The following is a 25,312-nucleotide window of genomic DNA, read 5'->3' on the forward strand; positions in this document are numbered from 1 at the left end:
CAATTTGAACCGAACTCCACCTAGAGACCTCCACAATTGAGATATGCTGTTCTGATTATTCTGATAGAGACCACAAATGTTATGCCTAATATCGAGAACTTGACCCCGTCACTACACTGACCAATAGAGGGAGGATAGAGTCGAAGTCTCCGTTAACCGAATCTCAGGAACTAGATCTTCATTACATAATTAATTGACTTGACTACTATGGGACTATAAGGTTGGACGACTATTGCTAAGACCACCTGTTAGGGATAACGGTGTTGGCGCAGGCGATATAACACCGCACGCCAGCTCCAGTAGGCTCGATGTTTGAAGTCGTGGAATTGCTATTCAATGGTGATCGCAACTTTTGGGCCATGAATGGCCATGAATGCCGAGGATGGCATCTCCCGGGTCCATATCGTCGCTCTTGGTATCGTTTCCATCTTGTCGGTCGAGTTTATTCTTAAAAACAATAAGCTAGGCTTGCAGGTATTATAAATTTCGAACTGCAAGCTCAAAGAATTTGCAGTAGATGAAGGTTTCCTTATCAGGGTCGAGCGCAACCCCCTGGCAACCTGGACCATTTCGCGCGTATTTATTGTTTAACTATCCACTCTTATGCCAGAGGCAATTGCGCACTTGCATCCTACCTATATAATAAATTCCCCACTCTTATACCAGAGGTATCTGCGCGCTTATATATCATTCGATAAATCACCCCCCTCGTCGCCGGCCGACGCCCTGTCCGGGACCAATATCCGGACAGCAATAGACTCCTATCTGCTTTCTGTGTGTGGGCAGAACCATAACAATTCCAATCTTTGGACTCTGAGACGCCAATAAAGCAATCATTCTCGCATGGTTTCACGATCTCAGAGTGACCATAACCTCATCAATTCTCCCAACAAACCTCCGCTTAGCAGGGTTGACAAGACGTGGGAGAGGCCATCACGATGGTAGAGACGAGCCCTACAACCGCGCCAGCTCGGTATTTTGTACGCGTCGGCAAAGATACTCTCGTCAAGCGGCTGTTCCATCTCATGGCTCCATCACCGTATGTTTCGGCACTGATCCCAGCGGCACCAGAAGCTATGTCGATGAGCGCGCGAGAGTCTACACGATTTCCGTCGATGATTCCGAGAGATGTACGTCTCAAGACGTGGCTCTTGCTGTACACCTGGGCGACAACTTAATTTTTATAGTTATTGATGCAGACGGTCAGGATCCACGTGAAGCTCTCAAGCGGCAAATCCAGCCTTACCGCCAGCCATGCGGACTAAAACCTAGCGAATCCTAATTGAGGCGATGTAGTATCACTGAATCCTGAAGGACGCTTTCGCCTGCGAGAACCCTATCTAATGTACTGTTAGACTGCATAATAGCTGCAGTATACGCCGTGTTATACCCTGAAACTTCCAATAATAGCTAGGCTATTACATGGTTAAATATTAACGAACCAACCAGATGACATGGAGGCTCAAAAACAAGCGATCCTTTGTGCTATTGATAGCATCACAAGGGGGTTTAGTCTTTTTTAAGACCCCTGGAAAGAAACTCGTCAGTTATTTGAGACGCCCCGCAAAGCACTCAAGGCACTTTTAGTGGTGCTCAGGCTGAGATGGGCAAGTATTCCATTTTGACGCTATATATGAACTCGGTCTGCCGTGTGCGGCTCGAGCCATTGGAGGCTCAAAATCTACTTCATCTTTATGGTCTACCCACGCGGCGCTCGGCAGTGTTACGTCGCGATTCATTAAGTTGCTGAGTAGGAGCAGACGCTTGCGGGAGAGCTCGACATGCGACCTGGTTCGCCCACCGTGGCGGACTCCATGGAAGGATATCAACAACCGTCACATTCACTTCCAACGGGGAAGGATGTGCCGCATATCGCCTATGACGAGATCCCCAGCCATGGAAGAAGACAGACGCGCAGCCATGCGTCCCACAGTGGACTTTACAATATGATCAAGTTCCCAATGCTACTGTCGACTCTTGTCATACCTGTGATTGCGCTGGTTGTCTGGCTTGCGCTCACAGCACCAAAATCGAAGCTTTTTGGGTCATTTGCCGGTTTGGTGATTGGCGGACGCTTCTCCCAAGGCGCGGCAAAAGCCATTGACATTCTTTGCAGCGCAATTATCGCACCGATTATAATGGCATCTTTGAACCTCATTTGGTTTAGCTATGCGCGGGTGGCTATCCGGGCATCGCGAAACGTCCCAGAAGAGCAGCGGCGCAGAATACCGCTGGCAACTCTGGTGACCGTCAGTGGCATGTCTACCGGGAGTTATAACTTGGTCGACTTCCTCTCGCTGCTACGCGGACGGACATGGCGACTGTTTCTTCTGACATTACTTACGCTATCCTCTGCAATTGCATGGACGACTTTATCCAACGTCATTGCCTACGAAGCCTACACTCAAAGAATGCCGTCTAATGACAAATATACACTTAGAACACTCAGCGACTTGGAAATTAGCACGGCAACGCACGTTGCTTCTAAGGTAGAGCAACATGTGAATGTTCAATTCCCATCAACCAGTTTCGGTTTCGACATACCACAACAAGCCAACGTATCCGGGCAGCTCACAAACCTTTTGAACCAGATGCTGTTATTGAACTCATCAAGTCTCGATTCCGATGGGGGTTACGTTGGAGTGAACGTGACGGATGCTTCCTTGAATAAATTGTCATCTTCAGTGGTAGCATTGTACGATATACCTGCGTTTCGGTTGAGTGCGACATGCCAACCTGCGAAGCTGCTTCCTGGAGCCGTTGGCCCTGTGCAGATGGGCGCCTCAACAGTCGAATTGACGGGGGTGCTCGCTTCCCCAAATACAACTGCTCAGCTGCACAGCTACTGGTATCCCGGTGTTATTGAAGATATCAAGGATCAGTATTCGACGCAGTTTCCAACCGTTTTCTTTTCGTTAAACTATCAGCATGCAGTTCTGGGTTATTTGCAATCACATTCGGAAAACACCAGTGTATCAACTTCGTTTGGCGAGATTCAGCCTGTAACACTGAACATCACCCAAATCAACGAAGTTTTTACCGCCTACTCTCTGTATTGCTCTCTTTTTCGACAAGAAGGAGTCGCCAACTACACGCGTTCAACAGGGCAGCCTTGGGAATTATCTGGGTCAAGATTTGAGCCATCCAAGAGCGCCGCGCGTTCTTTCATCGCAGACTGGCAGGTTGCGCTCAATTATCATGCTATTATAGAGAGAGGCACAATCCCCGGTATTGCGCCTGCCATCAGAGGAGGCCTGGCTTGCGGACTACCAGGCATTACCGGGCAAATGGTGGCTTGTACGACCAACTTTTCGACATTTGTCTCCAACTTTGTACTCGCTTCGGGTCGTGCCCAGACAATGCTATACAACGTTGCTGCAACGAATTCTTCCCGCGACAGGCCCGAATATTTCTTCAACGTAACAGGCGAAGCAATGCAGCAGTTTTACCACCTCACCTACGTTCCAACGCTGCTCTTTGTTAGCCTCATTAGTCTCATCGTAGCGGCATCTGCAGCAACAGGTATGACGATATATGCAAGGTATATCCATAGGGATAAAGGGACGATACCACACGAAATTACTCCTCTACGACTGGTGGTAGACAGCTGGGCGGGTACGCTACAAGATCCAGCGAGCATGACTAGGTTGGCGAGCTTGTCAAATGACGAGCTACAAGAGGCTGCGAAGGAAACGTATACTAATTATTTGTTGGACTAAGATTTGTATAGTATATCGCTTAGAGAATTATAGAAAAAGCATGAATTAGGCGTTTCGAAGTTATTTGCGAACATCTATAAAATATAATTTACCTGATGATCAAAATGCCATTCAATGGCCTAGTTCATCATCCCTACTCTATTTGAACGCTGTCAGTTGACACATACGTTGATGTATCTCTTCAACGACTTTTCTTTTCTCTACCCACCTGAAACTACATTTATGATAAACATACATCTTCCAAACGCCGGGATTATTATCTCCAATGTTTCATATTTCTTTCAGCTTATCATCTTATACAGCTCATTAATACACTTTTAAGGTAATCGAATGCTATCCCACCAGCATCTCCTAGTTTTCTAAGTACATAGCATGCAGATGTAGCATGACAATTGATATTTTGACAAGCTTCTGTATTTGCTCGCCTTCATTCAAGTTGGCCTTCGTAACACTTAGTCTCGGTCTCCCAATCTTCAAAAGGATTGTGAGAAGGGTCATTTGGTTTCAAAGGGATTGGGCGCCATGACCAGGACCCCAAGCCAAAATACGCCTCCTTGAGCTCCTCCCATTGCTGCTTAATGTCCGGGTTGAGTTGCTGCGCGCCCGTTGTGGTGCCACCGCCTGCCGTTCCAGGGGCTGCTGGCTCAAATATCTTAGCCAAGTCCCTCATGCCTTCATCTATCTGCCCCAGCTTCTGGCCTGCTAGTCTAGTCTTGTCGAACATGAAGTATTTGAAACAGCTAGCCAAGCCAAGGCGTTCATATGGTCGAGTGACGTAATCAGGGTCTATCATAACTGCCGCGCTGTTTTCCATTTTTTCCCTGGAAGAAAAAGCCTTTTAGTTTCTTCATACCATCTAACATGGAAGCAAGAAATAAGGGAGAAAAATAAAAGAAACAAAAATTTGGAACGAGAGCTTGAGTAAGCGGTGAATACTGACAGAAAGTCAACGACCCGGAGGGCTTGGGTTTTAAGTGTCGCAGTCGTCAATTGATGATAACGTATTGCAAAGATAAGCTGGCGCATATAACAAATCGCACCCTGGTAGTTATTTGCTCGTATACAATTTTGAATGTCTCTGACGAAAGTTACAGTTGGGTTCCATGCCCTATCCAAGAGTGATTAGCATCTAATCGCGCTTTTGTTACGGCAGGTTAGCAGGTTCACCACTTACGCTTGTTTGACTCCGTTTGTTTTCTCATCTAGCAGAACCAATTCTTCAAAATAAAACCTGTTGTTGGGAAGCGACTGAAACATTGTTTGGCTGAGAGCTCCATCCTGGTACACCAGTTGGTCGTACCAGGTGGCCGTCATGGGGATCGAATCCAGCCAGAACGCCAGATGTTCGCAAAAGGTCCACTCCGACTTCCTGACCCAGGCATCCTTCTTCAAGGTCTTAGAAGCTTGAAATTTTGCACTTGCTGCGTTATTGTATGTTTTGAGTTTTGGGGGGGCCTTAGGATCCTTTTCGGTTTGTTTGTATTCTACCACTTTGGTAAAGAATTGCTTGAGCTGATGTTGTACTTGTGTTAGCGATTTCGCGCACTAGCGGTGACGAGGAACTTGATGATATATGTGACTAAAAGGCTTACAACTTGGAATTCCTATGTTCACAGATACAGTCAGTAAACACAATACTATTGAAGACATCATAAAATGTGTGCCTGGCGTTACTCACGAGTATATGCTCTGCATCGTAATTTTTGGAACTAGTGGGAGGAGGCATCGACGGCTGCTGCTTAAAGTCTAATTATTCGGTCGTTAGCAGCAGCACACCCATGAAGGCGAGGAAGCGATTACCGTAGTTGTGCAAGTCGCCTGCATTATCAGGCGCATACGTTTTGTATGTTTTGCCCCTATAACCACCGATCAAGGTACCCGAACTCGGGAAGTTGAGTCTAGCGAAATTGATTGCAGGCGTCCCATCTTTCCTACCTTTCCCATCTTTCCCACAAATCGTGACTGCGTCCTTGGCACGCTTGACAATCGATCCTCGCTTTTGGAACCATCGTAGGATACTCTCGTATTCTGGCCTCAAGGACTTAGGGTCTGTATCTTTGCTGCGTTTCTTTGATGCGAAATCATCATCAATTGTTCTGCACTCTTGATTAATCGGATTGCCATCCTGATCATAAAAGTCGCTACAGACGCCGCTCGCAAAGTACGTGTCCCTCGGGCATACCAAACAAGATCCCCGCGGATCAGGGAAGAGTGGGTTGACGGCTGGCCCTTGATCGTCCCCATCAGCGCGTGGCCGAATTGAGTGTAGACCGGAAATTTCTGTTGCGTTGCCTGTAGCTCTGGATTTCAATTTGCTGTCTGGGGTGACGCTGTCTGCAGTGAAAGAGTAACATTGGGGTGGCAACAGTTGCTTGGTTGCCTGGTAGATCTTCTTCATGGGTATATCCCAACCCAGAGAAGTTGTGTTGGTGATGAGGTTGAACTGTTGCTCGTAGTCCATCCTGTACTGCAGGCCATTGGGACAAGTGTTGGAAGTACCCGCCCCAACGACCATACGGTTGGGGAAAGCAGCGGTGATGTGTGTATTAGTCTGAAGAAGGCCGTTGATATCGATTTGCACCTTGAATGATATACTCGGGGTGAGCGTGAGAGCGACAGAACCCTGAGCGGCGACGGAAACCTTCCTGTATGGTCTAATAGTAGTAGAGGATGGATACATGCCCGAAAAAATCGCTTTAGGGTCTGGAAGGCTTTCCATCGAGGGTGGGTACATCCATGTCAATGGCGAAGTCTTGCCAGTTGTCGGGTCTGTGTTGTCAATGTTCACACCGCTTCCAAAGAACCTGCAGCTTATATATAAGTGGCTGAAATGCCATCGAAAGATGAAAGAGTAGATGTGTACTTACCCAGAAATTGTTGCAATGGCGTCTATCTGCGCTGTCAAGTCCATAAAAGGCCCAATAGTTACCAGTCCTTTGATATTGAAACTCCCCCCCCAAGGCGCGAAGTTGGAAACTACATGTACATAATGCACAGGTCAGTATGAGGGCCTTCTAGTGGACAAGGGGGCAAGTATTTTGTAACTTACGCAGATGAGCCTCCTGTGATTCAAAGGTGAACTGTGACTCGCCTTCGAGATAGATTTGTGCATTTGCCCCAAATTCCTTAATTGAAAAGTAGGCAAAGGCCTGTTCGAATTTGGTGTCCTTGACTCTACCAATCAAGCTCACTCCATAGTCGAGATCAGCATATATTGAACCGGCGACTCTAGCAGATATGTACGCATCAAAGTTTGGCGGACAGCTGATGGATGCCTCGTACAAAACTTGGTTGAACTTATAGCTGGCTTTCTCACCACTGACATCGGAGCCGTCCGTTAGGAGGTTGTTGAACAAGTTCTTCCACCAGCCGTCATTGCCCGCGCCGCGCTTTCGTAGCTCATGCTGGCGGAACCACTCCATGTGAGGCTCGCGCCAGTCCGAGATATCAGACCTCTTCTTGGTACCATTGTTGTTTTGAAGATCGCCTTCGCTGCGCTTTTTAGTCTGTAGCTCTGATGCCACCACTTTGCTCCAGTAGTGCTCATGGCTGGAAGTATCGATTCGCACAAATATCTCGTCACTGGCGACATCGCGAATGCGGTAATCGTATTTGATCTCATATACCTTAGAGGAGGGCGTCGAGCGTTTGACGAGATGATGCGGTAGAGTCGAGTTATGGATTTCCTTGAAGTCAACGACGCGAACCCACTCGTCTGGTCCGCACGATTTAGGGAGGCGAGCGATAGTTCCGTAGGCGCCATCGCCGAGAAGGAGATCCTCACAATCGTGATCTTCCGATTCAGCTAAGCAGATAGCCCTGAAGGTCTGCACGCTGTAATCTCCGGGATCTGGGTTGGGACAATCGAAAGTTTCAAGGGAAGACCCGTCCCGTTTATCAAGTGATTGTACAGATTCCGGGGGACCGACCATTACGACCCAAGCTAAAAAGAACCGCTGGTTAGAAACAGCAAACAGGATAATCGGCGTTTAGATGAGGCTCAAGCAAGTAGGGTCTATAATGAACGAACCGAACGGTGTAGTGTCAGGGTCAATATCCCATGACCAGGTGCTATCCAGGGCTTCTTGGTATACAGCTTCATCATCAGCAGGAATCTCCTGATACTCAGGAAAAAGATGGTCCAGAGCAACAGGTAGTGTCCCACCTGCGTCGCCGCTATAATCTCGAGGTTAGTACGCATGGATTTCAGCGGATGCGGATGCTTCAATTACCCGTAAGGCGAATCGCAACAGTAAGACTTTAAGCCTCCAGTGTAACAACCTTGGCGCTGGGGAGTGGCCCTTGAAGTTCGCGCAACTGTAATTTTACCCTGATCAAAGATTAGTCAATCTTTAGCCTGTTGCAGTAAAGGTGGCAAGATATCAATTAAACGGAGAGAACAAAGAGTAGCTGAGACTTACCACAGGGCAGTTCGCGTTATTGCAAAAGACAGAGCTACCATACCAATTGCAAGTAGATCTTTTGAACCTTGGAGTTTTGGGGCAGCACAATACTGATGAATCAAGAGCAGCGAGCAGTTGTGGCTTCTCCTTTTTGGGACAGGATGTTACGAAGCCATAATACCACTGGCACTCGCCCAAAGCTCTGTTAATGTTTGAAGCCGGACAGCAGAACTGCTTGCGGTTGCCGGAGCAAAAAGCACCTCCACCGTAATCGTCGAGGGCTAGAGTTGTCTGAAACTCAAAATGTTAGTTCAAAACCTGGAAACGCCGGAATGAAGCAAAGGGATTGTTACCTCGCCCGCGTCGCATCTATCCTTGCAACTCTTAGTCCAGTAACACGTTGCTGGGTCTGGCGCTCCCCAGGGAGGGCAGCACAAGGCACGCTGCTGAGAATCCTTGCCCGATTTGGGACAGCCCTTTCCTTGTTCATTTAGATTCAGCCTCGTCTGTAGCGATCACCAAGTTAGTGAAGGCAAATAAAAAGGTTGACAGAGCGGGAAGATATGACTGGTGTGACAAACTATTTCCTTAAGCCCCGATTGCCTTGGGCATTCGCCTCCACACTCGGTGATATAACAACGTGAGATATCAAATTCACCCATCAAATCGCTCTCCGGGATGACAGAATCGACATTCTTGTTTGTAAGTCCCTGTAGTGCGTTGAAACCATCGTCGTCTTGATCAACAGCCCAGATCATCAGGCCGGCCAAACCACGTTCGTTGGCAAAATCTACTTTCTGTTGAAATGTGGTGCTGTCATCGTATGAGATCCCTGTCGAAGACAAACATGGTCAGTTATCCTATGTAGACAGAGTGCCAACTGATGCAAAAGTGTGAAAGGAGACTGACAGTTGTTGCTATCGTAGACAAGCATCTTCACAGCAGCTACCTCGTCCCAGATTTCTTCTGCTGAGTCACCAGCCTGCTTTATTTTGTCCATAATCTCTCGGTATGAAAGATAGCCTTCGGTGTTACTGCATTCTCCTTTGTCACCAGGGCCACTAAATCTGCACCCTGGCAGCCTGCAAGCGGCATCGGCAAGCTTGTACGAACGGCCATAGAAGGCGACGCCGAGATTGATCATCTTTGGGTCAACATTATTACGCCAGAATAGCTCCAGCGCGTGATCAACTTCGGTGAGATTGGTGTGTGCCAAGATCTGTTTACCAATCTCGTTATTTTGATCCCAGATGCCGTGAAGATCATAGCTCATAAGATTAATAAAGTTGACGTGCTTGACCAATTCCCCGAGGTTGAACCATTGTAAATACCAATATGAGCTTGGGGCAGTAATAGAAATACCCCAGCGCCCATGGCCGTGATCATTGAATGCCTGACGGATAGCCTTTAAGAGTAGCGGGAAATTATCGTAGTCGTTCTTGGTGCCGCCACGATCACCAGCACCTGGATACTCCCAGTCGATATCAACGCCATCAAACCCATATTCGGACATGAATGCGACTAGGTTTTCGGCAAACTGACTTCTGAAAACTCCACTGGACGCAATTTGACCAAATACAGGTTGAAAGATTGTGCTGTAAATCTCATCAGTACTGTGTCCTTGCGATGACTTGAAGATCATCTCGGTCTTACTTGTTATCATTGAAAGTCCATCCTCCCAAGGCCAGCCAAAAGCCTGTCTTTGGATTTCCAAATCTGGCAGAAGTGACCGCTTTGTAAAGTTTGTCCGCCTCGCGGTCATCCAGACTGCTTCCATCTTCCCCTACCATAGGGATGATTTGCGCCTGCTTCAGTTAGAACCTAAGAGCAAAGGTAAAAGCCGGGTTGATGGAGATAATCACTGACCGTTTCAGGGCTAATATATGCAAATGCGAAGTTGAGGATATCGAGAGCGGATACGGGAAGCTGAGAAGGCTTCAGAGACCCGCATCGACCAGAATATGAACTCCACGATTCATAGTAGCCTATAATCTGAGAGCGAACATTGCCTCCTGATCCAGGACTTTGAGGCGTTCCGCAGTTAGACTGACACCCAGAGCTAGGATCACAGAATTCCTAGGATATAATTAGTTATACAGAAGCCATGCCAGAAATCTCAATGCACTCACTGATGTCGATCCGCAGAAGCCAAACTGAGAGCAGCACACATTTAGCGGGCACGTTGTCTTGCCATCAGCAGAGAACTGACCGCACTCGGCCTTAGCATCACAGTTGGAGGTGCACCCAATACCACAATACACAGGACCGTAACCGCATGCACCACTGGAACCGCAGCAAGCTCCGTTGAGGCATGGACGGCCCTTGGCGCATGTGTGATCGTCAACCACAGCAGCAGCTCGTCCAAAGAGATTGATCAATTTGGTTTGTTCTCCAAGATCGGGTATCGCCCGTCTCGTTAGTTCCAAGTCTCGACCAATTTCTGGTCCAGCAGCCGTTACAGGAGACGTAAAGATGAATAGTATGGCAACAAGAGCTATCATGAGAAGAACATTGGCATTTTGGGGCCTCGCGGCCCGCTTCTCCCCCATGATCAGCTCTCTCAGTACAGTGATGTTCTGGCAATACTCTAAGACAAAATGATCAATGCAATGCGATGACCTTAAGATAAGAAACAAAAGTGAATGAGCGTCGTCAGAAGGTATAGGAAGTTAGAACTAGAGGAATTCAAGTAATGAGTCTTCTAAGGGTCGACGGTATTCATATGAAGGACCACCGGATTATCATAGTCACTCAGTATAGAGCAATTTGTATCTGTACTTGAGGAATCATGCTGTTGGTTATGAACTCCGATATCCCGAAGACCCTTCAGTTACATATTTACACCAATGGAGTCACTTTTAGTGCTCTGATGACTCTTGGGACAGACTATACAACCTTGTAATAATGTATTTTCTCGTCCCGGTTCATCTAGACCAATATCGACCCTCAGAAATCTCTTTCTCATGGATATACTCGGAGCCGCGGCTACAAAATGCCAAGACTTGTGGGTATGTGATAGTCAAGACTCATGTTCAGCTTCTCAACAATGTGGCACCATATGTGGGGGAATCGGACCCTGAAGAAACGAGTTTCCTTCTGTAGATTGAATCTGACCAACAGCAGTTGTCATGACCAGTGTTTCCTAGCAGTTGTAAAATGCCAAGATGTTGTTGGTTGTGCGGGATCCATCTCCAATGGACATCTCATTTTACTACGGCTGGAACCACCGGAAGCTGGCCGCAAATGATGAAAGACCCGTTCATTATCCAGAGAAAGCATTGCCGAAAGCGGATTAACTACGTACAGTATCTATATCCGTATGGAGTAAAGGCTATGGATATAGAGTAATGTCAACGTCGCTACTCCGTAAACGTAATGGAATGAGATCAATTACTCGTCCTGCCGGCTTGTGATTCAAGCACAAGCGCTGAACATGGAACCTACTAGCTCGAAATACGAGCCGACTTGGCGAAGTTTTTTTTCACCAGCCGCATTTCATCGCTAAATACCTCAGACATTTATTATATGTCTGCTGGAGTGAGACCGTTACTCCTATAATAGATCCAATGAACATGCGTATGATATTAGTAAAGATAAACGTATGGAGATGCGGGTATATGAACAGAGCGCCTTGTATAATTGAAGCTGTCTAAACTTAAATGTATGCTTTAATTCTTGTTTACTCTATACTGTACGTCGCAGTTACACTAAATACACCTATCCTTGTCAGCCGCAAGGGGCACAAAAGATCCCTGCCGCTGCAGAGCCACAAACCCACAGTTGCTTCGGGGATTTGTTGAGATTTTGCCACAAGTGCAACATGGTATATGATCCTACGAAAGAGAAATTGTACTGAGGTCTTGAATGTAGATTGACTTCTGGTTTTCTAGCGGAATTCGGAGAGGCGAATGGCCGAATCAGAAACCGGCCCATGTTCCCTTTAGATGAGTAGCGAGGAAATGACTTTGATGATGACTCTATACTTATGCGCCTGCAACTGATAGAAAATAGCTGAAGTCTGTGCCTCCAAGTTTTGGCTCTACCCTTTGCTATGCTCCTTCGGCAACGACTTCAAGATGTTGTTGTTGTCATTATTTGGTTTCGCCATTGTTGCCCACGGGCTCAATCCGAACCCTTCTGCTGATGGCACTGCGCCGCTGTTTAATATGACCGGCACTGAAGACCTGCTGTCGGCAAAATGCATTCAGGCCATGGAATCTCCCGTGCCATGCCTCAGTGATGGAATCACGATGCTCACTCAAGATGATGCCATGAGCGGAATCGCCACGCCAGCATTATTGACAGCGGACGATTTGGACTCGTTATGCACCGCCTCCTGCTCTAGTTCTCTTGCCTCGCTGAGCAAGGCAATTGAATCAGCCTGCAGTGGTGATGCCTTGACATTTCCATCATCCAATAGCACCGTATATCTACCTGGAACAGACACCCAAGAGAACATCTTTGGCGGCAACGGCGAAACCATTAAGCCATCTCTTGCACTAGACTTGGTCTTGCTGAAGTACAAGGTTGGGTGCCTCAAGGATAGGTCAGTTTCTTCCCTAGAACATCAATATCCAACCGACCACTGACCAAAGCCATAGTGCTGTTTCTGGGTCAGACGCATGGTGCTATCTCCGATTCCAAGAAGGCCTCACGCAGGAGTGTGATGATTGTGAGCTGGGCTCATTCCGTGCCCAGATGGAGGACCCGGACCATTATGATGCTGACCTTGCGGTGCAGTACACATCGCGGGTCTCTTCCTGTCACAGGTCGCTCACCCCCATCGCAACTCCAACAAGGTCCGTCTACGTCAGCTCCGCGACTGGCACAACCACGCAAACTTGCCATGGAACAATGGTGCCAGTAGCTACCAATGCCAACTGCGACGACTTTGCACGCGCTCACAACATCGGCACAGAGCAACTCCTATCGCTCAATGGCCTCACATCAGGCTGCGTTGGCTTTCCAGGATCAAGGTCATCCCTCTGTGTCGAAGGATCATGCAAGACATACACAGTTGCAATGAACGACACATGCTCAAGCATTGTCAAGAAGGCAGGCATCGCAGACGTGCAATTTCTATCGTGGAATCCCATGCTTGGAACGCTAAGCTGCAATAGAGATATTGCGGCCATGGTAGGACACGTGGTGTGCATCGGCAATCCGCTGCCATACACGCCTCCCGGTAACACTGGATCAGGCCCCAAAACGACGAGCAGCTCAGCGCCAGCGACTACAGTGGGATTTGATCAGTTAAGCAGTCTTTCCACCATCTGGACGCATGAGCCGCTGTCAACAGGAACAAACACGGCGACGGCAGCTATGCCATGGGTTACCCCAACATATGCGTTAGCAGAAGGATCAATCGCAGGTTGTTATATCATGTATGACAACACCCTTGATGGCTTGGATTGCTCTTGGGTAACGGAGATATTCGGTGTTGATATGCAGACATGGGTGCGCTGGAATCCTAGTGTGCAGAGAGGAGACTCATGCTATCTGGATGCGGAAACCAGGTACTGTGGTCTATTTTGGGACCCTCTACGTAAGTCAGGAAATGAAACTGTCTCTCAAAGAGTAAACCACATGCTAACCTGTCTACCTGACATAAGTTGGTTCGGTCTATAACAACACCGAAGACTCTCCTTACGAACCAAAACCGTCAGATGCTACTGCAGGCGCTACTGATGAATGCTATACTTGGGACAAAACCCCAACTACTAGCTCGGATGACCTGTGCACTACATTCATGACCGAATGGGGAATCACAATCGATCAATTCTACGCCTGGAATCCTGCTGTTGGTGAGTTCCTCAGTGGAATGACTTCCATTTCTATTTCGCTGGCTCTTGTCTAATTTGCGGCATTTAGGGAACAATTGCCAGAGCCTTTGGCTTGGCACTTCGGTAAGCTACTCTCATTCTGTGGTTTTCATCTTTCTGTTTCTTGAACCGAAACAGTGCTTCCACTGGTGAAGCAAGACTCTGCCCTGCTGACTGCAGATGCAATAGTACTGCGTTTTGGGTGAAGATCCCACTCCGACGTCCTCAAGCACAACCTCTAGCACCACCCGTGCGTCTACGACAACAAGTGGCGGTGCTCCGGCTCCAACAAGACCCGGAACAGTACAAGGGTGCCAGAAGTGGTATGTTGCCAAGCCCGACGATAGCTGCGGCGATATAGCTACTAGTAACGGCATCACTATCGCCCAATTTGTTGCCTGGAATGCAGACGTCAACCGTAAGCAGATGAAAAGGCCCCAAGATTCCGCTTATAGTACAGATGGGCTAATACAGAATACCAGCTACTACATGCGACGGCTTCTGGCCCGACTATGCTTACTGTGTCAAGGCACCGACCACGTCTAGTAGTTCAAAGCCCCCATCAACGACCTCTAAGCCCCCCTCAACGACCTCTAAGCCGCCCACATCGACCTCGAAACCTCCCTCATCAACCTCAAAGCCTCCCTCATCAACCTCAAAGCTTTCCACTACTGCCAAAGCTTCCAGCACCACCACCAAAGTTACGGCGCCTGGGCCGACGCAATCTGGAATCCCTGCCAAATGTAACAAGTTTGCAATTACACAGACCGGAGATGGATGCGAATCGTTTGCGACTAGAAACAAAATTACGGTTACCCAGCTTTGTAAGTTTCTCCAACCAGAGACAAACTAGTTGAAAGAACAGGCTAACGAGTAACGTTGTTGTTTTAGATTCTTGGAATCCGGTTTTGGAGAATGCTTGTAAGAAGTGAGTTGAACATCTCTTTTCCTTTAAAGTTGAGCAGTTTGTTAACCTTTGACGTCACTGCAGCTTCTGGGCCGCGGAGGCGTACTGTATCGGAGTATCTGCTTAGATTGTGTTGTTGGAGTTTAAGATAGGGGCATATGTACCTCTATATATGCGTGATACATAAGTAGAGTACGTCATGTAGAGGCTCGTTGGCTATCCGGAGAGTGGCCAAATATATATGGATATTCTCTCCCATTCTGCAACATTTAATGTCTACTACTATTTAATAGATACATGTGCTTATGTGTCGTAATATCGTATAGTCCGTTATTTAAGACCTCTGCGTTAGCTTAGTATGAAAAACCTCTCTTATTTCCATCGTTATAAGCTTTCGGCTCAGCTTCAGTACATGCACATGTAACCATACAGCGTGCATGAGCTGTTGGGCTGTCGATGATCCAAACAACGTTGGTCAGAGAAAAGCCTCCTGCCTAAAGCGGGTATAATGAAAAGCGTTGGTAGCGTTGGTGAGAGTATGCAAGTACCTGTACATACACTTGGTGTACTACGGAGTAGCAATCCAAGCAGCAAGGATTTAATTTCACCCATGTGGGTACACGGAAACTGAAAGCTGCACGGGTCCAGTCCAGTATAAGAACCGCCAACCGCCAACCGCCAACATTGAGCAGACCAAGGCACTTCCACTTGTCGCCTCATGAGAACATGAATCAAGCATCATCATCATGGCACCTGTCCTTTTTCCGCCCGAAATCTTCCAGCGCATTATATCCTATCTGGTTGACGATCCCCACCGGGGCCATCGTCTTAGTCATTATGCCAGCGTTAGCCGCGTTTGGCAAAACGAGATTGAGCCGTTGACTTTTGCCCTCCTGCATCTTGACTTGCAGTCACTCTTACAGCTCAACTCCATCGTGACGGCACGGCGCCGTGCGTATGTGCGCCATATTCGGCTCCGCGTCAAGCTGCCTAAACCCGAGCCTTGGTCGTGGAGTTACAAGGAGACGGCTGACGAGAAACTACGGAACAACCAGGCATTCCAAGCAGTGTTGGAGGCATTTCTGCAGTCTCTGAGCCAGTGGGATGTGGCCGAGGGGCATAAAGATGGTGTCGAGGTCACCTTTTTCGTGCCTTTGCCGCGTAAGGGGCGCGATCATCCGCTGGAACAATGGGTAGCCAGATATAAAAAATCGGTGCTGGAGATGACTGATCCTGGGCGAATTGCGCGATTGCCCTCTGCTGCGACCATAACTAAACTTACAATACCCGATAATGAAGATCGACAGAGACTAATCTCTGTGGTGGCCGTTTGTGCTTTGTTAGCGAAGCTACCAGCAGCAACAGAAAACGTGTGGCTCGATTGGTGGAAAGCGGATAGATTTGCAAGAATGCGAAATGGTAATTCTACTGGCTCTCTCCCTGCTAAACAAACGCTCGATTTATTAATACTTGGGGTAATAGATCTTGCAGATGCTTTGTCCCAAATCAGCCATCCAATCGATGACTTTGACTTGCGCGACTCGTACGGTGGCAGTAATAACCAGACTCCAACTGCGGCTACTGAGGTGTTGATGTTGAGAGAAGGGGAAGAAGATAGACTTTCAAAGTCCCTACACGTCATATCTCAACGCGTTAAAGATTTCGGCGTTAGAAGGATTCCAGTCAGTGATGAAATACTCTTTCCTCGAACGATCCCTGCGAGTTTGGCAGAGCCGCGATGGGACCGACTCGTCTATTTCGGCTTGTATTACCAGCCATATGATCCCTGGGGTGAACCACTCTTTCTTCCCGACCCAGATGCGGATGACTCTATTTCTTTGGATGCGTTCTCAGTACTCTCCGATGCACCAAGTGCCTCGACAGAGAGGTCGTCGCTCACCCTGGATATTGCAACTCCAGCCATACAGCGGCTTTACCTCGCTGCAGCACGCGCGGCCTTGCAGATGCCCGTACTAAAAGAAATGGAACTCGTGGCAGAGCTAACGCCATATGAATATTGGCATGGATTTCGGTATTTCGTACATCAAGGTTCAGCAACGGCGACTTGGACCAGCAGCTCCGGGTTTGTCCCAGAAGATGAAGTATTAGAACACTGGCACAAGGTGCCAAAGAAAAATCTGCAATTGGAGCTCAATGTTGTGATTACAGACGATAGGAGGGCGGTATAAGCATATGTATCTATTAGATAGTAGTAGACATCAAATGTTGCAGGATGGTAGAGAATATCCACATATATTTGGCCACTCCCCGGATAGCCAACAACCTTACAAGAACAGTGACACTGATTTTAGACGACAGAAACGCTGGATAGTTAAAGTTATATTACGGAAGATTTTGCAATAATTAAAAAATGAATTTCTAGCTAAATAGGATAAGGATGGTATCTCTACTATTATCTAACGTAGATATCCTAGATATTATTGCTAAGAACGAACGTAAATGTGAGGTAATGTCTTACGTACATCTCCAGGTTGCTCAAGCGCGCGTTATCCAGATCCTAAAGAGTAGAGATGGGTAGGAGTTTACAGATGACTATGATGATGATCTAGATGAAGACTGTTAAGAGAGTTACGGCTTTGCTTAGGCGAATTGTCAATGTAAAGGTCTGCAATTTTGAGTTGAAGTCCAACTCCATCTTTACAAATGGGATATGCTTCTCCAGCTTATCCTGCTGTAGAATACAAATGCTAGACTTGATGTTGAGAACTTGGTCTACGTCCACTACTCTTCTCAGTTGCATTGGAGGGAGGAAAACAAGACTTCCGTCGATGCTGGCCAATTCCCCATTTCCAATTGAAGCAAGTGATGCAATTCATGTCTTCATGTTTGGTAATACGAATATGTCCTACAGCTTGTCAGGCGCCGGCTAAAGTGTTGCCACCCACAGGCCAGCTCCGTCGGGCTCATCGCTGAATATTCGGATTGTGGACGCGAAGGGTGGCACGGTTTAGAACTACAACGCATCCTAGTTCGTTAAATGGGCCAGCATCCAAAGGTCTAATCTTCAACGTTGGTTGATCATTGGATACCGTTCACCCAACAGAGGGAAAGCGCCGGAGGATGCATGGAAGATGCACGAAATGAAACATCATTGCCAGAGAAGGATCATTAAGATGATTAGTGGCCTGAGCCCCAAGTGGCACTTCTCGTCTGGGGACGAGGGAACTAAATTCTTGAATTTCGTGATACCGCCCGACAACCGCCCAAAACATTCCCAGGCTGGGTCTAACTTTGCGGCTCCTATTTTCGTCTGTGTTGCGACGATAACTCTCTGATATTACGATAGGCATTCACAATTCATGTAAGCTACGCCACCGTAACACAGGCGGCAAGAAATGTGAGCTTTGGATTGAATTAACATCCGAGTTTGGGCTATTCCCCGATCCGTATTCTCTCTGGCGTCCACTTATGGGAAAACATATGCTTTCCCGCTCTGTCCTCGCACATTTTATTCAATACCTGCTTGAGCACTAAGAGAGAGAAAAACAACGACGGAGTCCATCGACGATAAGGATACCCTTATGAGGAAGCCTTTTTGGCTGAGCGAGTGTTTATCTACGAGGCTGTGTATTGTTGCCTCTGCTGCATTGCTGGGGCATCCCAGACCTCCTGTTCCCACATTCATACTAGCAGAAGGCTGTGCCGTCTACACCAAAGATCACATTACTGTTGATTCTGATTTTAATAGTTTTCATAGTCACGCTGTTTTTTTATACTCCAATAATACTTTACCTCTATGAATTAGAATCGTCTCGGGGTGTCCATAATAAATCCCCTCTGCATATGTTCTCTTGAGCGAACAATCTATATCTGTCTAAAAGATCTGTACTTTGCACGCCGGGGTTGCCTGATTGCGGCCCATAAGAGAAGTGAGCTACGACTCCGGTGCCGTCAGCTGCGGCATCTATTAGATCTAGTTAGTAAAAGTGGTACAGTGTCCCAAATAGCAATCTGTAGACTGATCTTCTTCATCGACAGAACTGAAGAAAGATATTCAACACCACATACCCCCTCCACCAACTTTCCAAGGCGGTATTGATGGGGGCTGTAGCACTTACGTCGTCCAAGCCGTGTTGGCATTTCCACTGTAAAATGATGCTCGTCATCGGGAGGAATTGGCTTCGCTAGGTTTATGTCTTTACCCATCATTGCCACGAATTGGATACCCATTCGCTTAAGCTGAAAATCCCAGGTAGGAAACCTGTATCGCCATAATTCATCCTTCTCCAGGTTTTCCAGCAAACTGTAGTGCTCCTGCGCGGCTACTTGCCAGTGTTTATGAGAATAGCCATAGGTATAGTCCACCTTGGCTATTGGTGTGTCGTTTAGAGGATATGATGCGTTTCTCCCTCTCACTGGAAGCCATCTATGATTGGGATGCCGCTCTGTGCTCCAAGTCTCTTGTTGAAAATCCGCTGGTCCTTCCCATGATGGCAACACAGACGTTCTCCAGTCCGTGAGCGGCACAGAGTCGTTATCGGCCGGTCTTTCGGTGAGTTCTGGGAGGTACGGCTTCACAGCGCCAAAGTTTCTGTGAAGCCAGCTGAAGAGAATTTGATTAACGACGTTAGCCGACATGATGTAAACGTCTGGCCGAGACGCTTTGGCACTCGCAATGGCCTTGATCGCTGTGTCTTCGATATATACCTATTTCTTTCTGTGAGAATGGATAACCAGTAACAGCGTCGCAGCAAAGTCAGGTTTACAATATCATCGTCCATCTTGATATACATCACGTCGTCTTGGATGAAATCATAAGAACTCGTATATCCCTCGGACTTGAGGTTAACTGGCAACCTCTCGTATGCCGGCTCGCTCGCCACCATCTTATCTAATAACGCCAGGTTCGCTGCATCTTTCGTTCGGACGACAAATATAACACCATCGAGAACTCCTCCGTTTTTAACAAGATTCCGCTATATTACTCTAGGACTTTAGCCATGAGGTGACATTGGGGACGATCCTCCAACTGACCTTTAAGTAACAGTCAAGAATTGAAACCGTTTGCCGCCTCCCAAAAAAGACGAGCGCCATGACCTTGGAAACATGACCTGGCCTTTTCCAGGTGGTAACACCAGGTAGTATCTGTGTGCATTTCCTATTAGCACTCTGCAAGAAGCAAGAAGTATTTCCACTAACTGAAGACCCATGGGGTCTGTATAGTATTGGATATCGTTGGCGAATATCGGAAATCGTTATATATCGACAAAATAATAGTATAGACAGAAGCAGACTGACAGCTAAAGCTATCCTCTTCAAAATGAATTGGGAATACATCTCGTTGGGCTGTGTAATTACTGGCCCAATGGCGCAAAACCCGAAAATCTCACAGAGTCCTCCTCATTAATGCGAGGTTGAGGCCGTGGATATAGCAAGACTTCACAGCATGTTCTCTCCGAAAAGCTGATTTTGCAAGCGTTGGATGTAATGCATTATGCCCCGGTCTGAGGTGGTCTCAGTTGGTCCAGACCGCCAAGGCTTAGCCTGGTTTGGAATATCGCGGGTTGTTGGTTGCATTGCGTCTTAGGGAACAACACGGCAAAAGATTGTGTGCCTTACTAGTGCCACCACCCCCTTTTTTTGTTCCTCGTATTGCTTTTTTTGTTCCTCGTATTACCATTAAAGACGATGGTGACTAGTGGAATAATCACATCACCGCAGCGGTTACGAGCCTATCATTTGAACCGGTGGTGCTACCACTCGTATACATCGGTGGTGTCATGCTAAAGTGGGCTAAATAATACGAGATAAGGAAGTAACATTGTGGTGCGAGCGATTACCCCTGGTACAAAGCCTAGTCTAATGCCCATAAGTAATAAGAAGAATTGTCAACGTGCTAAACCAAAGGATTGAATGTAGTCATAAGAGCTGGGCCTTGTTTACATATTCTAGAGGCAAGTTATCAACTGGGTGTCAGGTACAGCTCAGACGGTCCATGCCACCCCGGAAGTTCTGAGATTTCGCCCATCCAACAATAGTTCCGGTTCGTGACTCGCATAGGAATAAGCCGCTGTAGCTTCTCCATGAAATGCATGTTGTCCGGATTTTAGTCGAGTTCCGAACGGCGAGATCATTCAGCTTACCTAGGTTTGGACAAACAAAAAGAAGTGGGACGCGTACAAGGATATTCAACGGCAACACAACACAGAAGGCTGCAGCGACGAAGAAATGGAGACATGCTCTGATAGTAAAATATGGAAAGGCCTTAGGGTTTAAATGATAGGCTTGTAACCGCTGCGGTGATGTGGCTAGCTCGCATGCCCCACAGCCGAGGTTCTTGAATGTTAAGGGACGCCAATCGCAGGCGTGGCCTCTATTAGGAAAGTTGGGCTCACAGACCAGTAGAGCACGAATTGGTAAGCTTAAGACCAAAATAGCCTTCTAGAATTGGAAGTCGCCGATGTGACTCAGCTGCTCCGGACTCAGTCGGATAAAAGCGTGGGTGAGCCGGCCCGCCTTGCGAGGTTGATGCAGGGGCTATCTGTAATTTGATTCTGCGAACCAAACTGTCCACAACCCGTTACTTGTTAGAATTAGGGTATCCAGGAATTATGTATTCCCATTTAAAAACTAGCTAGCACGCCTCATGCCTTCACTAGGGCGCCAGCAGGTGATACCAACTTCAGTTCAATTCAATTCAGCCAAACATCCTGGCTGGATTATAACGACTACTCTACTTTGGAAGATTACTCAACGTTGACATTGTCACCCAAAAAGTCCGGAGTACTCAGGAACTGAATTACTCTGTTAACCGAGTGTGTACTGCGAGACAATAATTGTATCTTATGTCAAGTCCCAAACATCTGTGACAACTGGTTCATTTGCTGCGCAAGAGAAAGTCTCTTCCTGTCGCTGTGGGCAAGCCTTTGAGGCTTTAATTTACCCAACTTGGTCGCAAGACGTATATCGAGCTGTTCCTCTGCTGGGTTGGATGACCTCAAAGGCACCTGGCTTGCGCTGAGTGCTTGATGGAGGTATATTGGATTGCGGGCAATCGCTGTACTTCCGATCCTGCGTCAACCATACAAATAGACCAAAACCACTCTAACATGGTTAAACTTTCACCCGGCAGTCATATCTTTGGCCTCATTGCGAATACGCTACGGAATATCCTTGATAATAACCAGGATGCCTATAACCAATATTCAGAGCGTTTGACTCTACGCAGTCTTCCAAAGATGTTATCTAATATCATACCTTTAACTAATCACAGCTCAAGAGATATTCCGGACCTGGATTGTTAGTGCTTTATTTGTCAAAGTGATGAATTAGACTAATGGATTGCTAGCAATCATCCAACCTGTCACGACCCAGCTCTTATGGTCGCGACAAGGGGCCTCCAGGGTAGGTACTCCCGGATTAACGTTGGGCCGCGCAGCTAATTAAGAAGCGGTCGACGGGAATTAACGTTAATTCTAATTAACGCAGGAACGAATTAATTAAGATTATAAGCGATTCTACTCGACTTTAGAATATACAACTGGATATATAAGTTTACTTTATATTACTTATTAAAATACTTAGATAGCTAGTTATTATTATAGCTATAGCGTTTATAATATAATTAGATTAGAATATAGATATTTACTTTTATTTATATTACTAGCTGGTAATAAGATTGTCTGTTATTAACCTGATTGCTTTGCTAATATAAACTATAGAACTATTTTAAGGTTTGTCCCTTGGAAATAGTTAACCTATAGTACCTATAGGACCTGGTTTATTATACGATAATAACTTTTGTTTAGACGGTTACCTTAGACCTATGGGTAATAAGATACTAAGAACTTAGCAGCCTATAAGCTTTAGAGTTTTAGATAATAATACTAATTACAAGAGCGAAGCTTAAAGTAATTACGATAGCGATATTAAGTTTGAAAATACGCTAGCTGAAAATATGGCTAATTAAGCTGATTATAATAAATTAAAGGCCAAGTTTAAAGCTCTTAAGACCTAGCTTTAGGACCTTTAAGATGGGAAAAGAGAGAAGGGTGAGGTTATTAAACTAATGAAGCTTGAACCTTTTGACGGAGATCTGCGTAAGATGGATAAATTTTTCTTGGAATTTGTAATTTATTTTAGATATTTTCCTTGTACTTTGAAGGATGACGAAGATAGAGTTATCTTTATAGGTAGCTGCCTTACAGGAGATGCTGAAATATAGTTCCAACCTATTATACAGAATTATAAGGAAGGAAAGATTAATTTAAAAAAACTTAAAATATAAACTAAAGAAATCTATACTAAATACGTGGAATTTTAGGAATAACTTAAAAAGTCTTTTAGTACTGTAGATAAATAATAAGAAGCTAAGTAAGAACTTCGTTTTATTACCTAAAAAGGACTACTAAGTAAGTATACTTTAACTTTCTTACGCCTGTTAACTAAGGTCAACTAGACTAAGGAAACTAAGAAAAAAGTCTACTATAATAGTGTAAAACCTAAAGTTAAGGATAAACTTTTTAAAATTAACTATAAAAAGATAACTTTTACTAACTATATTTAAAAAGCTATTAAGATTAATAATTATAATTGGGAACGACAGAAAGAACGGAAGTAAGAAAAAAACGGGAACTTTTATAATGTTTAACCTAAGCGAACTTAAGGATACTAAGCTAACTAAGGAAAGAAGTAAAACGATTATGTTGCCTTTTTTAACGATGGATAACTAGGCCTAATGGACCTTAGTATTATTAAGGCTTAACGTAAGAACGTTAAATGTTATAACTGTAGAAGGAAAGGATATGTAAAGAAATATTGTCGAGCCCTTAAGAAAGATGGCAATAAGAAATTTACGCCTGTCTTAGAACCTAAAGAGAACTGAATTATTAATACTATGAAACCTTTGGTAGATTATAATAAACTGCACTTCTTAGTATACTATAATAATAATTGCTAAATATACTGCAGTGATAAATAAGGTTCTGGATGGTACCCTAAGGGGTGTATATAAACCTTGAATATACTTGAAGAGATTACTTAAATGTACTTAGAAAAGAATGGGATAGCGGAATGAGATATAGCGTCCTTAATGTAATATGACCCTTGCGAAGGAATAACTTAGAAAGAAATTAATAACCTTGAGAAACGTATGTGCGACTAATGTGGGTTAGTGGAACTTAAAAGTATCTACTACCTTTGTAAAATAATTATAATGGACTAGGAATAATATAAAGACTGATATAGAATATAAGGTATTATTAAAGAAAATAAACGCTATGATGAAATTATATAATAGAAGGAACTTGAGGACTACTAGAAGCTTCTTAAACGATAGGGATAGATTAAATAGATTGATTTAAGTACTGCCTACGACTGGATCTAATTGCCTGGAAATTGGTTTTGATAATATATTAAGACTAACGTAGACGAATACCTAATAGCTAAGATATTAGAATTGATCTTATACTATGTTAACGATATTCTACTTACTGACTAATGTAATAAAGCTAATATTATTAACTATAAGCTACTACTATATAAATAATATATTATAATTAAGCTTAACGAATAGTATAAGGATTATGGAGCTGCTGAATGTAGATAAAAGGAATTTACGCTTTGTAATAAAGATTATTATAAGAAACACTAGTACTAATACTAAGCCCTTATATATGTTACTTATAAACTAGAATGATAAGGATTTAACCTTATAAAGTATAGCGACGATAATGAATTATAAGGAATTAACTGGAATAACCTTTGGAAGTATTATAAGCTTACTACCAGATATATACCTAAGCCCGAATATACCTAGTGTAAACGCTATAATATTTAAAATAAAGAACTAGGATGGATTACTTTAGACCTAGATAATATTAATATTAACCCTTACGGTAATAATTATTACGACAGTGCTAATAATATAACCTACTACAACCTAAATACTTTTACAGGAGGAAAGAAACTATGAAAATTCTAAGTACTAGGCACCTTAGAAGGATATCTAATTATAGTTTATATAGACTCTGGAGCTATAATAAGCTATATTACGCCTTAATTAGTTAACCGCCTATAGTTAGATAATTGTAAGAAGGAGAAATTATATACTTTTGCGAGTATTAAGAAATAATAATTCACTTATAATAATGGAATTATTAACTGTAAAATTAATCTCCTTAAGATCTGGTTTAGTGAAATTAAAGATATATTTAGTTTTAATATTATAAATATTATAGGATATAATGTACTCTTAGGATACGATTAGCTTAAGTTGCGTAACCTTAATATTAACTGGATTAGAGGCTAGGTGAGATAGTAAACTTGCCTTAAACTAATTAATTTTAGAGATATACTGTAACTAGATTAGGAGGATTAATAAGATACTACGACATCCCCGACGATAGGATTAGTAACCCCTGTATTAAATAAAGAAATATAAAAATATATAGAAAAGAAAAAAGTTATAAAATAAGTATAATTTAAGGAGCTAAAGAAGCT

General features: G+C 45.0%; 5 protein-coding genes across 5 annotated transcripts; 3 read left to right on the forward strand and 2 right to left on the reverse strand.

The window, feature by feature from the left end:
• Positions 1–938: 938 nt before the first annotated feature.
• Positions 939–3,786, forward strand: M431DRAFT_19989 (hypothetical protein; the record flags this gene model as incomplete). Its single annotated transcript, XM_024913308.1, has 2 exons — positions 939–1,130; positions 1,755–3,786. The coding sequence occupies 2 exons, from the start codon at positions 939–941 to the stop codon at positions 3,717–3,719; spliced, it is 2,157 nt and encodes a 718-aa protein (XP_024770301.1). The 3' UTR covers positions 3,720–3,786.
• Positions 3,787–3,981: 195 nt separating this feature from the next.
• M431DRAFT_124622 (glycoside hydrolase family 18 protein) lies at positions 3,982–10,671 on the reverse strand (the record flags this gene model as incomplete). Its single annotated transcript, XM_024912223.1, has 16 exons — positions 3,982–4,540; positions 4,660–4,827; positions 4,894–5,242; positions 5,394–5,465; positions 5,520–6,523; positions 6,587–6,695; positions 6,769–7,662; positions 7,750–7,895; positions 7,952–8,049; positions 8,141–8,413; positions 8,476–8,628; positions 8,704–8,954; positions 9,032–9,717; positions 9,776–9,927; positions 9,989–10,198; positions 10,252–10,671. 16 exons carry the CDS (start codon positions 10,669–10,671, stop codon positions 4,147–4,149), a joined length of 5,379 nt encoding a protein of 1,792 aa, XP_024770302.1. The 3' UTR covers positions 3,982–4,146.
• Positions 10,672–12,124: 1,453 nt separating this feature from the next.
• M431DRAFT_124624 (carbohydrate-binding module family 50 protein) lies at positions 12,125–15,115 on the forward strand. Its single transcript, XM_024912224.1, has 8 exons — positions 12,125–12,668; positions 12,724–13,667; positions 13,735–13,926; positions 13,994–14,028; positions 14,134–14,362; positions 14,427–14,768; positions 14,836–14,872; positions 14,936–15,115. Exons 1-8 carry the CDS (start codon positions 12,199–12,201, stop codon positions 14,976–14,978), a joined length of 2,292 nt encoding a protein of 763 aa, XP_024770303.1. The 5' UTR covers positions 12,125–12,198; the 3' UTR covers positions 14,979–15,115.
• A 450-nt stretch (positions 15,116–15,565) lies between these two features.
• On the forward strand, positions 15,566–17,117 carry M431DRAFT_19992 (hypothetical protein). The gene is made up of 2 exons (XM_024913309.1): positions 15,566–16,270; positions 16,334–17,117. Exons 1-2 carry the CDS (start codon positions 15,598–15,600, stop codon positions 17,038–17,040), a joined length of 1,380 nt encoding a protein of 459 aa, XP_024770304.1. The 5' UTR covers positions 15,566–15,597; the 3' UTR covers positions 17,041–17,117.
• A 1,394-nt stretch (positions 17,118–18,511) lies between these two features.
• On the reverse strand, positions 18,512–19,906 carry M431DRAFT_151963 (hypothetical protein; the record flags this gene model as incomplete). The annotated part of the gene is made up of 4 exons (XM_024912850.1): positions 18,512–18,776; positions 18,931–19,519; positions 19,579–19,788; positions 19,847–19,906. 4 exons carry the CDS (start codon positions 19,904–19,906, stop codon positions 18,607–18,609), a joined length of 1,029 nt encoding a protein of 342 aa, XP_024770305.1. The 3' UTR covers positions 18,512–18,606.
• Between the last annotated feature and the right edge of the window lie 5,406 nt (positions 19,907–25,312).

This window comes from Trichoderma harzianum (assembly GCF_003025095.1).
Source record: "Trichoderma harzianum CBS 226.95 unplaced genomic scaffold M431scaffold_14, whole genome shotgun sequence".
NCBI classification, from domain to species: Eukaryota; Fungi; Ascomycota; class Sordariomycetes; order Hypocreales; family Hypocreaceae; genus Trichoderma; species Trichoderma harzianum.